Source organism: Chiloscyllium punctatum, chromosome 12 (genome assembly GCF_047496795.1).
Source record: "Chiloscyllium punctatum isolate Juve2018m chromosome 12, sChiPun1.3, whole genome shotgun sequence".
Lineage (NCBI taxonomy): Eukaryota > Metazoa > Chordata > Chondrichthyes > Orectolobiformes > Hemiscylliidae > Chiloscyllium > Chiloscyllium punctatum.
This window is the reverse complement of record NC_092750.1, coordinates 5,149,237-5,162,983: the sequence shown is the minus strand read 5'-3', so window position 1 is coordinate 5,162,983 and position 13,747 is coordinate 5,149,237. Positions and strand designations below refer to the sequence as shown.

The 13,747-nt window shown below is 42.2% G+C and overlaps 1 protein-coding gene across 1 annotated transcript in view; it reads left to right on the top strand.

Moving 5' to 3' along the window:
- The window catches only part of LOC140483570 (host cell factor 1-like), a 116,026-nt gene extending 106,770 nt beyond the window's left edge, over positions 1 to 9,256 (top strand). Inside the window, exons 24-26 of the mRNA XM_072581786.1 lie at positions 803 to 1,100; positions 4,479 to 4,536; positions 5,504 to 9,256. Of these exons, the coding sequence (XP_072437887.1) occupies positions 803 to 1,100; positions 4,479 to 4,536; positions 5,504 to 5,549 (402 nt within the window). The 3' untranslated portion in view covers positions 5,550 to 9,256. The remainder of the gene's footprint in view (positions 1 to 802; positions 1,101 to 4,478; positions 4,537 to 5,503) is intronic.
- Positions 9,257 to 13,747: the final 4,491 nt, after the last annotated feature.

Here is a 13,747-nt window from a genome sequence, read left to right as displayed (position 1 = left end):
GGTTTTCAGCATCTGCAGTCATTGTTTTTACCACCTTCTCAAGGGCAACTATGCACAGGCACTAAACATTGGCCAGCCAGCAGTGCCCACATCCCACAGGTAAACTTTTTTTTAAAATGCGAGCCCAGTCAGCACAGTGGCTCAGAGGTTAGCACTGCTGCCCACAGTGCCAGAGACCCGGGTTCAATTCCCACCTTAGGTGACAGTCTGTCTGGAGTTTGCACATTCTCCCTGTGTCTACTTGAGTTTTCTCCAGGGGCTCCCGTTTCCTCCCATAATCAGAGATGTGCAGGTCAAGCAAATTGGCTATTTTAAACTGTTCCATAGTATTAGGTGCATTAGTCAGAGGTAAGTGTAGGGTGGGGTAATGGGTCTGAGGGAGTTACTCTTCAGAGGGTCAGTGTTGGCGTGTTGGGTCGAATGGCCTGTTTCCAGACTGTGGATAATCTAATCTAATCAGTCAGTGTTGTGCACGTTGCACGAATTAATTCAAAACATCTGATTCCAATAATATCCACTGCTGATTTCATTTGATCACTGCTTGTACCGCAATGTGTTAAGAGCACCAGCATTCGAAGCAGAGTATTAGTGCCAAAAGATTAGGCAGGTTATTAATTACTGTTTAAAGTATTTGATTAGCAAATCATGTGTGCAGATCAGTTTTGTATCAGTTGATAATGTTATTTGGACTCTGAGCCAGATCAATCCCTGATTGTTTTATGTTTATAATAGGGGATTTTTGAAAATAATTCAGAATTTCATTAAACAAGATTGGTAATTACAGATAAATTTTATTTTATAGGTTGCTGAAGGTGCACAGCTCTCCTGGGAACCTCCTGCTGTTACTTCTGGCACCATCATTGAATACTCCGTGTATCTGGCACTACCAGGGTCACAGGCAGCAGATCCCAAACCTGCAGGGACTTCCCATCTGCTCTTCGTCCGTGTTTACTGTGGACCTGTACCCAGCTGTCTTGTGTCTTCATCAAACCTAGCAAATGCACACATCGATACAACCACAAAGCCTGCTATAATCTTTAGGATAGCAGCCAAGAATGAGAAGGGCTATGGGCCAGCCACCCAGGTCAGGTGGCTGCAAGGTGAGCTGGGATGATTCCATATTATTGTGCATGAAGTGTAAGCATGAATAACCTACAGTCTATAGCTCCATTGTACATTTATTCTTTTAATAATGCTTTAAACATAACATTACAAGGTACTTCACAGGAGCTTGTACAAACATGCAGTAATCGGATACAAGACCAAAAGGATGAACGAGAGGTAGGGCTTAACAAGCATCCAATGAGAAAAAAGGAGCAAAGAAGTTTAGGGAGGGAACTTCAAAGCTTGCTGTGCAGGGAGAATAACAAGGGGATTTGTTGGATGTTTTTAGTCCAAGTTCAAATTGGGTAGAATTTTGCTGGATGAGGGATTCCAGGGATATGCAGAAAGGGTAGCTAACCGGAATTGTGGTACAGATCACCAACTGTCTAATACGATAATCAAACTGACTTGAGCAGAATGGTGTGCTCCTGTTTATTTTTCTTTCCCTCCCCCCTTCATAAAATGCAGATTTGTGTGGGTTGCTGTTCCATTGTCTACCTTCACCCATTGCTTCCTCCCGTCCATGAAACCAAAACTCTGAGAGCAGCAAATGGTACTTGCCATTTGCCATTCAGTTCTCTGCTTCCCTTTTGTTTAGTTCAACTCCTTTCCAATTATCAAGTTAAGTAGCTTTTTTCTAGTTGAATAAGAAAATACATTGAAGCAATATAGAGTCATGAAGATATACAGCACGGAAACAGACCTTTCAGTTCAACTCATCCGTACTGATCAGATATTCTAAATTAATCTAGTCCTATTTGCCAGCGCTTGGCCAATATCCCTCTAAACACTTCCTATTCATATACCCATCCAGATGTCTTTTAAATGCCGTAATTGTACCAGCCTCCACCACTTCCTCTGGCAGCTCATTCCATGCACACACCAACTTTGAAAAAGTTGCCCCTTAGGTCCTGTTTATATCTTTGCCCTCACACCCCAAACCTATGCTGTCTAGTTCTGGACTCACTCATCCTAGGGAAAAGATCTTTGTCTATTTATCCTATTCATGCCCTTCATGGTTTTATAAACTTCTATAAGATCACTGCTCAGCCTCTTGATGTAAGACATTTATTTCGAGAGCCTGAATTCTCTACTTCACCTTATTTCACTTGTAAAGAATTTTATTGTCTAATTTTTTTTTGTCCATATTCCAGTATTTTGTATCTGTTCAAAGTTGTTCACGTTGTGGCAGTTCTCCCCAGGAAGGCTTTATTCACTGACTTAGACAGCGAGTTTCAAAGTCAACTGTTTTCCAATGGCTGAGTTGATAAATCCATCAACTGGTTTGACACCAAAATATATAGAGCGAGGCATCTGATTCATTCTAAATCTAAGTTGACTGATAAAAGAGCATAGAGATTTTCAGCACGGAAACAGACCTTTCGGTCCAACTTGTCCATGCCAACCAGATATCCTATCCCAACCCAATCTAGTCCCACTAGCCAGCACCCAGCCCATATCCCTCCAAACCCTTCCCATTCATATACCCATCCAGATGCCTTTTAAATATTGCAATTGTACCAGCCTCCACCACTTCCTCTGGCAGCTCATTCCATACACGTACATGTACCATGCGTGAAAAAGTTGCCCCTTAGGTCTCTTTTATATCTTTCCCCTCTTACCTTAAACTTATGACCTCTAGTTCTGGACTCCCCGACCCCAGGGAAACGACTTTGTCTATTTACCCTATCCATGCCCCTCATAATTTTGTAAACTTCTATAAAGTCACCCCTCAGCCTTCAAAGCTCCAGGGAAAACAGCCCTAGACTGTTCAACCTCTCCCGATAGCTCAGATCCTCCAACCCTGGCAACATCCTTGTCAATCTTTTCTGAACCCTTTCAAGTTTCACAACATCTTTCCAATAGGAAGGAGATCAGAATTCGCACGCAATATTCCAACACTGGCCTAACCAATGTCCTGTACAGCCGCAACATGACCTCCCAACTCCTGTACTAAATACTCTGACCAATAAAGGAGCTATGAACCTGCACTCCAAGGTCTCTTTGTTCAGCATCACTTCCGAGGACCTTACCATTAAGTGTACAAGTTCTGCTAAGATTTTCTTTCCCAAAATGTAGCACCTCACATTTATCTAAATTAAACTCCATCTTCCACTTTTCAGCCCATTGGCCCATCTGATCAAGATTCAGTTGTTGTAATCTGAGATAACCTTCTTCGCTGTCCACTACACCTCCAGTGTTAGTGTCATCTGCAAATTTACTAACTATACCTCTTATGCTCACATCCAAGTCATTTATATAAACAATGAAAAGTAGAGGACCCAGCACCAATCCTTGTGGCACTCCACTGGTCACAGGCCTCCAGTCTGAAAAACAAACCTCCACCACCACCCTCTGCCTTCTATCTTTGAGCCAGTTCTGTATCCAAATGGCTAGTTCTCCCTGAATTCCATGTGATCTAACCTTGCTAACCAGTCTCCCATGGGGAACCTTGTTGAAGACATTACTGAAGTCCATATCCACCATTCTGCCCTCATCAATCCTCTTTGTTACTTCAAAAAACTCATTCAAGTTTGTGAGACCTGATTTCCCATGCGCAAAGCTGTATTGACTATCCCTGATCAGTCCTTGCCTTCCCAAGTACATGTACATCCTGTCCCTCAGGATTCCCTCCAACAACTTGCCGACCAATGTCAGGCTCACTGGTGTATAGTTCCCTGGCTTGTCCTTTCCACCTTTCTTAAACAGTGGCACCACGTTAGCCAACCTCCAGTCTTCTGGCACCTCACCTGTGACTATTGATGATACAAATATCTCAGCAAGAGGCCCAGCAATCACTTCTCTAGCTTCCCACAGAGTTCTAGAGTGCAACTGATCAGGTCCTTGGGATATATCCACTTTTATGCGTTTCAAGACACCAGCACTTCCTCCTCTGTAATATGGGCATTTTTCAAGATGTCAAATTGCATTTAAACAGTATCTTTCACAACTTCATGATATACCCAGAGAACTGTACACCAGTAGCATTGTTGTAATGAATGAAGAATGATAGCCAATTTTCACACATCAATGAGAAAATAAGTAGAAAATATCTTTTACTGATGACGTTTGTTGAGGATAAATATTGTCCAAGACACCAGAGCGGACCCTGGATCCTCTTCGAAATAGTGCTGTGGGAAGCTTTGTTCTGCCCCCTCATCCAAGAGTTAAATGATAAGGCCTTGATTTAACATCTCATGCAAAAAAGCACCTTCAAGATAGCACCACCTGGATTATGTCTTCAAATCTCTATAGTTTTATTTCAACCCACAACCTTCATATTGAGATGTGTTATCTATTTATGGTCAGTACCTAAAATTAGTTTGGGGAGAAGGGAAAAGTTGATTTTAACAAGTTTCTGTTTCATTTTTTAGATATAAGCAAAGATGGAGCAAGACCTGCAACTAAGCGATCTGTTGCATCCTCTGATGAGTGAGTATTGTGGAAACTGCTCCTGTTAAGAATTCAATTAAGGCTCATTATGTGCCTCTTCACACAATGGGTTGTTTACATGTTTCCCCAGTTAGCCATTGAATCAGTTATGTTGCAAAGTTAGGAGATAATTTAAAAGTATTGGACTTAAAGAAAATACATATTGTATCAAATACATTAAAGAGCTCTTCTGAAAATGGGATTAATGCAAATTGAGGTAATGTGGAAGGAGCATTTCTGTGTCTCTAACCCCATGCAGTACATGTCCTGGGAATGTTTAGGGACAGTACAGGCAGAGCTTTACTTTCTGTGTGCCCTGGCTAACAAATTGACTGAACATCTTCATCTTTTTTTAGGCCAGTCAAATCTAGAATCAATGGCATTCAAAGCAGGCCATTCACTTCTCCTCTTACATGATTAAAAGCTGACTTCATTCTAGATCTGTGTTTTGTGTCTGATTTTTCATGTTGAGTATCAACAAGCTACTTAGCTGAAAATCACAACCCATCCTGACCATATCCAGAAGAGGCAATCCCTTATTGCCCCACCAGAAATGGAAAATGATAGTTGAATTTATTTTGCCTCTTTCCCTCCTGTGCTGAGGTCAGTTGGAATGTCCATGTTATTGCTGAGCCTGAGATCAGCTAATGTGGTTCACACCAGGGGCACTTGTGATCTGTTTAACTTGACAGTTCAGAGGTGCTTCAAATCTGTCTTGCAACAGGTCACCAGCAAGAATTACAGGAACCAAAATTTCTCTGATCAAGTTGGTGAATTGATACCAAAAAAAAATTGTTGAGTTCTTTTTCTGGAAAGGTCAGTTCAAAGGAGTCAAAGACCTGTTTTCTTGAGGGTTTTAACTTGACCTTTTGAGTAACCCATTTACTATTGTTTATAAGGTGATACAAACTTGAATTCCTTTTGTAAGATTAACACTCATTCTCTTCTCTTCCTTTCACTGGAACAGCAAGCTAATAAGCGTGAATAAGAAGCCAAGAGGAGATGGGTCCTAAATTCCACATGCATTATGAACTTGCGCCTTTTTATTTTAAATAACTAAGAACTTGACTAGATTCAGAACCTACTTTGGTATATCGGCACACCACCCAGCAGGAGGATTTTGCTTCAGAAGAACCAAGTCCTTACTTTTATTATTGCTCATTTTAAGAGGACAAGAATCTCATTTGAAAGTACCTGCAGTGAACTGATGGTATTATTTGAAGGAAAGACACCCTGTTGTATTGAAGTGTATTTACCTGCCAAATGATCCAAATCGCCAAACATATTTTATTGAGATTTCTCATCAGAGTACTCTATTTTCAAAATCTATAACTGTCTAGTTCTTCCTCATCATCCCACAGCCATTTTCAAAGCAGCAATAATTTCTTCCAGCATGTCATGTGACTGTCTCTAACTCCTTTTGTTTTGACAACCTGAAAATCCTGAAACCAGAGTGTACATCCAGCATTATCAATGATCTTGCAGCCTTTAAAAGGAATTGTCGTTTAGAACTTCAAATGACCATTTCTCTCTCGTAGACCTAATGAGAATTGAAGATTACTAGCTTTTTAACTTTGTAAGTGAACCGTTGTCTCTTTCTCTGTCATAGTGTCTCTCCCTCCCTCTCTCCTTTTCACTGCCCCCTCAATTCCCAAAACTCTTAACCCCTGAATCCTGAACAAATATTTTTCAATGCATGCGTCTTCACTCTATCCCCAAACCCAATTTAATGCTTCAGCTGTTTCCTGCTTAGATATATATATGTGTGTGTGTGTGTGTGTGTGTGTGTGCGCTATTGCGTTATACTTATTAGAGGGAATTGGGAATATCTAAAATGTTATGGTTTGGTTTGACACTGCCACTGGACAATTCTGTCATAGGTTTACACAAAAGGAAACTGCAGTGTTTGCTGCTTGTCAGGACCGTTGGGCCATGTTTTAGAGTGAGTTCAAGTTTTATATTAAATTGGGGTTGAGAAAAGCGGTTTTAACTCTGACCAGAAATGAAATTAATTCAGGTGTGGGTTTTTATGGAGGATGCTGAAGTTTTTGTACCTTATAACATGTACAGTTCTAAGATTGTCTGAGGTAGCATCCCTCTGTATGTCTGTGGCCGGTGTGCTATTGAGATGATTCTGATGTTAACTCAAATAACTTGCACCATCCCGGACTGACAGGGAGAAGCATAACCTGTATTTGTGTATGGGTCCAGCCATTCTTCATGTAGTTCTCAGCCCTTGAATATGCCCTCTTGTTCAGAATCTTGGTTCTCTGCACCTCCCCCATAGTTCTAACTTAATTGTGATGTAAAAGGTTTGAGATTGAGATTAGGTTTGAAGGGTGGCTAGGTAGGCAAAACCAACTTCCCTGCTTTACTGTTGTGCAGCCATGTCACAAGGAAATAAAGGACATTGTGACTGGATCTGTGTAAACAACTGAAGCAGTCTGTGGCATGACTGTATGGGTGTGTCTGACCTTTTCTTTGATATGTAGGGCTGTGACCCGCACGCACATTCCCACGATCACATCACCTGTTTTCAGAATGGTCTTTGTGCGTGTATCACATTCCAATGAGTCGGGTCATGGTTGGGAAGATTTGCCAGTTGGATTGATGGGTATTCACACAGTCTACATTTGGCATGGAGTCAGAGACGAGGACCAATAGATCCAGTATTCAACTACAAGACCTCTCCTGAGGTACTAGGTGGTTCCACAAGGGCTCTGAGGAATTTTGGCTGGCTTTGATGATCACCCAACAGTAACTGCTGGATCTGGTCAGACCACTTGGGCTTCAGTACCATGCCTTGATGAGAGTGTAACATTTGTCACTTAGACTCATGAAGAGCACCAATTAATGGCAGCAGATGTCTGAAGCCAAAGCCATGTCAGAGAATCAGAAGGGAGAATTGAGGTGGGAGGGACTTTTTCTTTAGCTTTCATGCTCCAACTTTGAATAACCAAATGTGCTCAACTTCACATGTACTTTCTGTCCATACTGTCTGCTAAGCATGCAGCACTACCTTTTGTTTTCCAAATCCTCTCACTTTTGTATTGGGTGTGTACATTCTTTCCAGATCAATGTCTCTCAGATTTCTTTCACATTTTGGTGCCATTACACTAACGAAATCTGTCCTGCATTGACATGATGCTGTCATGTACCTTCATCCCCTCAAATAACTTCCACCTCCATTGAACATGTACCCATTAGGGTCTGTAGTGTTGTATTAATGTATTCCAATGTGATATAATTACAGGCCTATACACACCACTACCATATCCCAGTATTATATAGCAACTGATCTGTACCCTGGCATTTTATAGATCCAGGTATTCTGTCCAGATACCAATGTGGAAGAGCTATGTGTGATTTGAATCAGGAATATTTAGTTTCAAATGAATGAAAATTTCACCTATCCATTGTTACTCTGTACCAAAATCCTGGGCATCTTGCAATTTATTCATAAGCTACATTTGACTTCTGATGAAAATGGAATTTTTAAAAAATGTATACATATATTTATATGGATTTAAAACAATACCCTCCAGGATTGTTCCCTGTGAAAATCTGACCCATCTGTTCTGAAAGCAAATACTTGTCATTGTGCAAAACCTTCATAATGTTTTACTTTTTTTTTCATGAAGCTCCTACAGAAGAATCCAGCATATTGGAAACATCCAAGTTACTGCTGGAATAAGAGCCAAGCCCCATTTTAATATTTTTGTTTCTTATTCTATTATAAATAATCATTTCTATTTAACTATCGGGATAAGTGTGGACAAGGTTGGGGGTGGTGTGAAGCATTGCAGTCCTCAGCTATGGACAGCCACTCATTTCGTTCAGCAAGATACTCCGGACGACATCTCCAATGCAGCGTAATAATTGCTGGGGTTTTGTTTGTCGGTGCATGGAAACCTAAGATTTTTAAAAATCTACAATAATTAATCTGCAATTTTAACCTATATATATATATATATCAGTCTGGGAGAAGGAAAAATGCTGGTGTTTTCTCCCACAATCTTTTATTTCTTTACAAAACAAAATATATTCGATGTGTCCATCTAAATTTCATAATTTTGGAAACCGTACATTTTAATTTTCTGGATCTCTTCTAGATGTTGATGTTCAAAGGGTATACCCCTCCCTCTGGTCATATGCCAGAAGTCTTTTGCTTAAGCTTTCAGGAAGATATCCTATGGTTTATTGTTTCTTTTGACAGGTAGGCCACTGGTAAGATTGGAAGGGTTTTGGTTATCTTGAGAGAGCTGTTCTCTCTGTACAGGGTATGTCTTTAAATGAAGCAAAAAAAAAGGCCCAAGTTTGGCTCAAGTCATTTTGTAATATTGTGTACAGCTTGGATAGGAAGTGTGCTAATGTGTTTTTTTTTAAAGAAAGGGTTTTGTATAGTTTTTACATGTTTAAACTGGGCAGGGAGGGAGGTGGGGGGAAATGCAAGTAGTTTAGAATTTGCTCTCCAAAAGATGGTATTTCCCTCTTTCTCCCGCCCTGAATTCTGTATGTAGCTGTTTCCCCATGCTGTGAAGTTGGTACCATTTATATGTACTTCTCTGCTGCTTTCACCAGTTGTAATGAATTTATATTTTTTTGGATTTAAAGGAAAACGCGGAAAAAAACATTGTCCATTGTAGAAAAGTCAAAATATAAATCATTTTGCTACCTTTTTGTGCTTTTTTTTTTGAATAAAACCTTTTTTGAATAAACATTTTTTTGTTTCCCTGAAATGTTCAACTTAATCCTCTTTCTTTTCTTGAATCTATATTTTCAGTTGTCTTGGTTTGATGTCTTTGTTTGTCCCTCCCCAATGTTGTCCAAATGCCCTAGGTGAAAGCAATGACTGCAGATGCTGGAAACCAGATTCTAGATTAGAGCGGAGCTGGAAAAGCACAGCAGTTCAGGCAGCAACCAAATGCAGGAAAATCCACGTTTTGGGCAAAGTCCTTCCAAATGCCCACCTTGAGAAATGTATAGCTGAACTGTGTTGGCATTCCGGCCTAAAGTTCATTTTAGCAACAACTCTGACATTGTAATATTGTAATCTACCCCAAATTATCTCTTTCCCCCCCCCCCCCCCCACCATGATATAAATCAAAGAAGGCACACAAGAAGAATATTGGGCCAGATGATCAAAAGCTTGGATGAAGAAGTAGGTTTTAAGATGTATCTTTAAGATTCAAGAGCTGGCAACTTTGGGACTTAATCACCAATGGTGGTGTGATTAATATTAGGGTGCATGAGAGACTAGAATAAGAGGCAGAGATCATAGGGCTAGATGCAGCCATGAAGGGATTTGAACACAAGGCTGACACTTAAAATTGAGACATTGGGAACAAATGTCGGCCAGCAAATATAGGAACAGGAGCAGGAACAGGCTGTTCAGCCCCTTGAGCCTGTTCCACTAGTCACTGACATCATGGCTATTCTGTGTCACTCACTCCATGTTCCTGCTTTTGATCCATAACCCTCATACCTTTCGCTTTAGAAAAATTTCTATCTTTAATTTTAAATTAATAACTGATCTGCCACTGGGTGCCATTTGTGGAAAGGGGTTCCAAACCTCTACCATTTCTTGTGTAGATTTTCCACTTCTTGTGTAGAGAAGTGCTTCCTAATTTTTCTCCCAAGTGGTCGAGTCCAGATTCTTGAACTATGCCCCCTGGTTCAAGAATCTCCAACCGTTGCAAATAATTTATTTACCCTGTCTGTTCCTTAATAACTTGAAGATTTCAATCAAATCACCCTCAACCTTCTAAATTGTAGCAAAAACCAGACTAATTTGTATAACTTCTCTTCATAACATAACCTTTGAAATCCAGGTATCATTCTTATAAACTTACATTATGCTCCCTCCAAGGCTAATATTTCCTTCCTAAGGTGTGGTGGTCAGATCTGCTCACAGTTTTCCAAATGGGGTCTAACCCGGGGTTTTTATGTAACGGCAGCATAACTTCTGTATCCTTACACTCCAATCCTCGAGATATCAAGGAATATATATTCCATCTGCACCAGAAGGTGGTGATTGGTTTAATGGAGCTTGATGCAAATTGTTCCCTGTCTCAAGGAGACTAATTTCAACCAGGTAAGTTGTTAAATCGGCCGCTGTTGACTCCGATTTACAGAAAATTCAGGTAGAGTAACATGAAACGTGGAAATGTTAGTGTGTGAGAGAGCATAGTCTTTCTGATGGTAATTCTTCACACAGTTTAATCCCATAGAGACAAATCTAGACAAATTATCCAAAATACTGCAATCCCCAATGCGTCATAGACAAGCACCGTTCCCTTTTAATATATATTATTTGCAATAAACTTAGATGTACAAATAGGCAGATAAACAGAGGAATTGTTTGTAAGTTCATGCATGATGTATAGCCAAACCCCTAATGTTCAAAGAGGAGGCAGGACCTGAACACGGAAAATAACTGGATAAACATTTAATGCTGGACCATAGTAAATTATGAACCAAGTGCAGGTAAATAGGATTAGTATACATTACACGTAGACAGGGTGGTTAAGAAGGCATTTAGCATGCTTGCATTCTTTGCTCAAACCATTGAGTACAGGAGTTGGAACGTCATGTTGAGACTGTACTGGGTGCTGGTGAGGCCTCTTCCGCAGTTCTGGTTGCCCTGCTACAGGAAGGATATTATTAACTTGGAGAGGTTCAGAAAAGATTCAACAGGATATTGCTGGGAATGGAGGGTTTGAGCTATAGAAATAAGCTGGGACTTTTTTCACTGGAGCAGAGGAGGTTGAAGGATTTATAAAATCACAAGGGGCAAAGATAAGGTAAGTAGCAAAGATCTTTTCCCTAGGGTGGGGAGTTCAAAGCTAGGGGGCATATTTTTAAGGTGAGAGGAGAAAATTTTAAAAAGAACATGAGGGCGATTTTTTTTAAAACAGTGGTTAGTGTGCAGAATGAACTTCCAGAGGCAGTGGTGGATGCTGGTATGTTTAAAAGACATTTGGATAATAAGATTCATAGGAAAAGTTAGGATGGATATAGGTCAAGCACAGGCAAGTGGGACTAGTTTAGTTTGGGGACATGGTCACCATGGACTAGTTAGACAGAAGGGTCTGTGTTCATGCTGTATGACTAGTTCACTGATTGGAATAGGCACTTTGGCTCACCGTCTCTATTTCAATTCTGATTGACTCAACAACTGCATCCTACAGAGATGATATGCATTGGGTTGGACGAGGACAGCCCAATGTTGAGTTTCCTTTTGTGTCTCAAATTTTCCTGAAAATTATTCCACAGCATTGGATTTGTTTCTCTCTGGTGTCTTTTCTCTGATCTATTTGTTACAGATCCATGTTAATTGCAGTCGAGAGTGTGGTGCTGGAGAAGCACAGCAGGTCAGGCAGCATCTGAGGAGCAGGAAAATCAGCGTTTTGGGAAAAGCCCTTCTTCAGGATTGAGACTGGGAGCCATGGGGCTGGAGAGATAAATGGGAGGGGATGGGGATTGGGGGGGAAGGGAGGTGAGAGTGCAATAGGTAAGTGAAGGTGATAGGTCGGAGGGGAGGGTGGGAGGGAAGATTGACAGATAGAGCAGGTCATAAAGGCAGTGCTGAGCTGGCAGGCTGGAACTGGGCTAACATAGGGGGAGAGGAAATGAGGAAACTGGTGAAGTCCACATTGATGTCCTGGGGTTGGAGGGTCCTGAGGCAGAAGATGGGGTGTACTTCCTCCAGGTGTTAGGTGGTAAGGGAGTGGCAATGGAGGCGGCCCAGGACCTGCATGTCCTTGGCAGAGTGGGAGGGGAAGTTGAAGTGTTCAGCCACAGGGCAGTGGGTTTGATTGGTGTGGGTGTCCTGGAGATGTTCCCTGAAGCGCTTTGTGACTAGGCGTCCAGTCTCCCCAGTGTAGAAGAGACCGCATTGGGAGCATTGGATACAGTAAATGATGTGTGGAAGTGCAGGTAAAGCTTTAATGGATGTGGAAGGCTCCTTTGGGGGGAGGTGTGGGCATAGGTTTTGCAATTCCTATGGTGTCAGGGGAAGGCGCCAGGAGGGGTGGGTGGGTTGTTAGGGGGTATGGACCAGACCAGGTAGTCACAGAGGGAACGGTCTTTACGGAATGCGATAGGGGCGGGGAGGGAAATATATCCTTGGTGGTGGGGTCTGTTTGTATGTGGCGGAAATGGCGGAGGATGATGCAATGTATGCGGAGGTTGGTGGAGTGGAAGGTGAGGGCTGGGGGGTTCAGTTTTTGTGGTTGGAGGGGGGGATCGAGGGCAGAGGTGCAGGACATGAATGAGATGCACTGGAGAGCATCTTCAACCATGTGAGAGGGCAAATTGCAGTCTTTAAAGGAGGAGGCCATCTGGTGTGTTATGTGGTGAAACTGGTCCTCCTGGGAGCAGTTGCGGCGGAGGTGAAGGAATTGGGAATAAGAGAGCATTTTTTTCAGGAGGCAGGGTGGGAGGAGGTGTAATCCAAGTAGCTCTGGGAGTCAGTGGGTTTGTAGAAAATGTCAGTGTTGAGTCGGTCACTGTTGATGGAGATGGAGAGGTCCAGGAAGGGGAGGGAGGTGTCAGAGATGGTCCAGGTGAATTTCAGGTCAGGATGGAATGTGTTGGTGAAGTTGATGAACTGCTCAACATCCTTGTGGGAGCACGAGGTGGTGCCGATGCAGTCATCAATGTAGCGGAGGAAAAGGTAGGGATTGGTGCTGGAGTAACTGCAGAAGATGGACTGTTCTATGTAGCTGACAAAGCAACAGGCATAGCTGGGGCCCATGCCAGGGGTGCCCATGGCTTGCCCTTTCATCTGGAGGAAGTGGGAGAATTCAAAGGAGAAATTGTTGAGGGTAGGGCCAGTTCTGCCAAACGAATAAGAGTGTCAGTGGAAGGGTATTGGTGGGGACATCAGGAGAGGAAGAAACTGAGGGCTTGGAGGCCTTTATCATGGTGAACGGGGATGTAAAGGGACTGAACATTCAGGGGAAAGATGTGGCATTGGGGGCCAGGAAACTGAAGTCTTGGAGGAGATGGAGGGCATGGGTGGTGTCTTGAACAGATGTGGGGAGTTCCTGGACTGGGGGGAACAGGACAGGACAGTACGAGGTAGGTGGCGATGAATTCGGGGTGGGGCAGGAGCACACTGAGACGATGGATCAGCCGGGGTGGTTGGCTTGTGGATTTGGGTAGGAGGTGGAATCAGGCAGTGCGGGGTTCCCGAACTGAGGTTTGA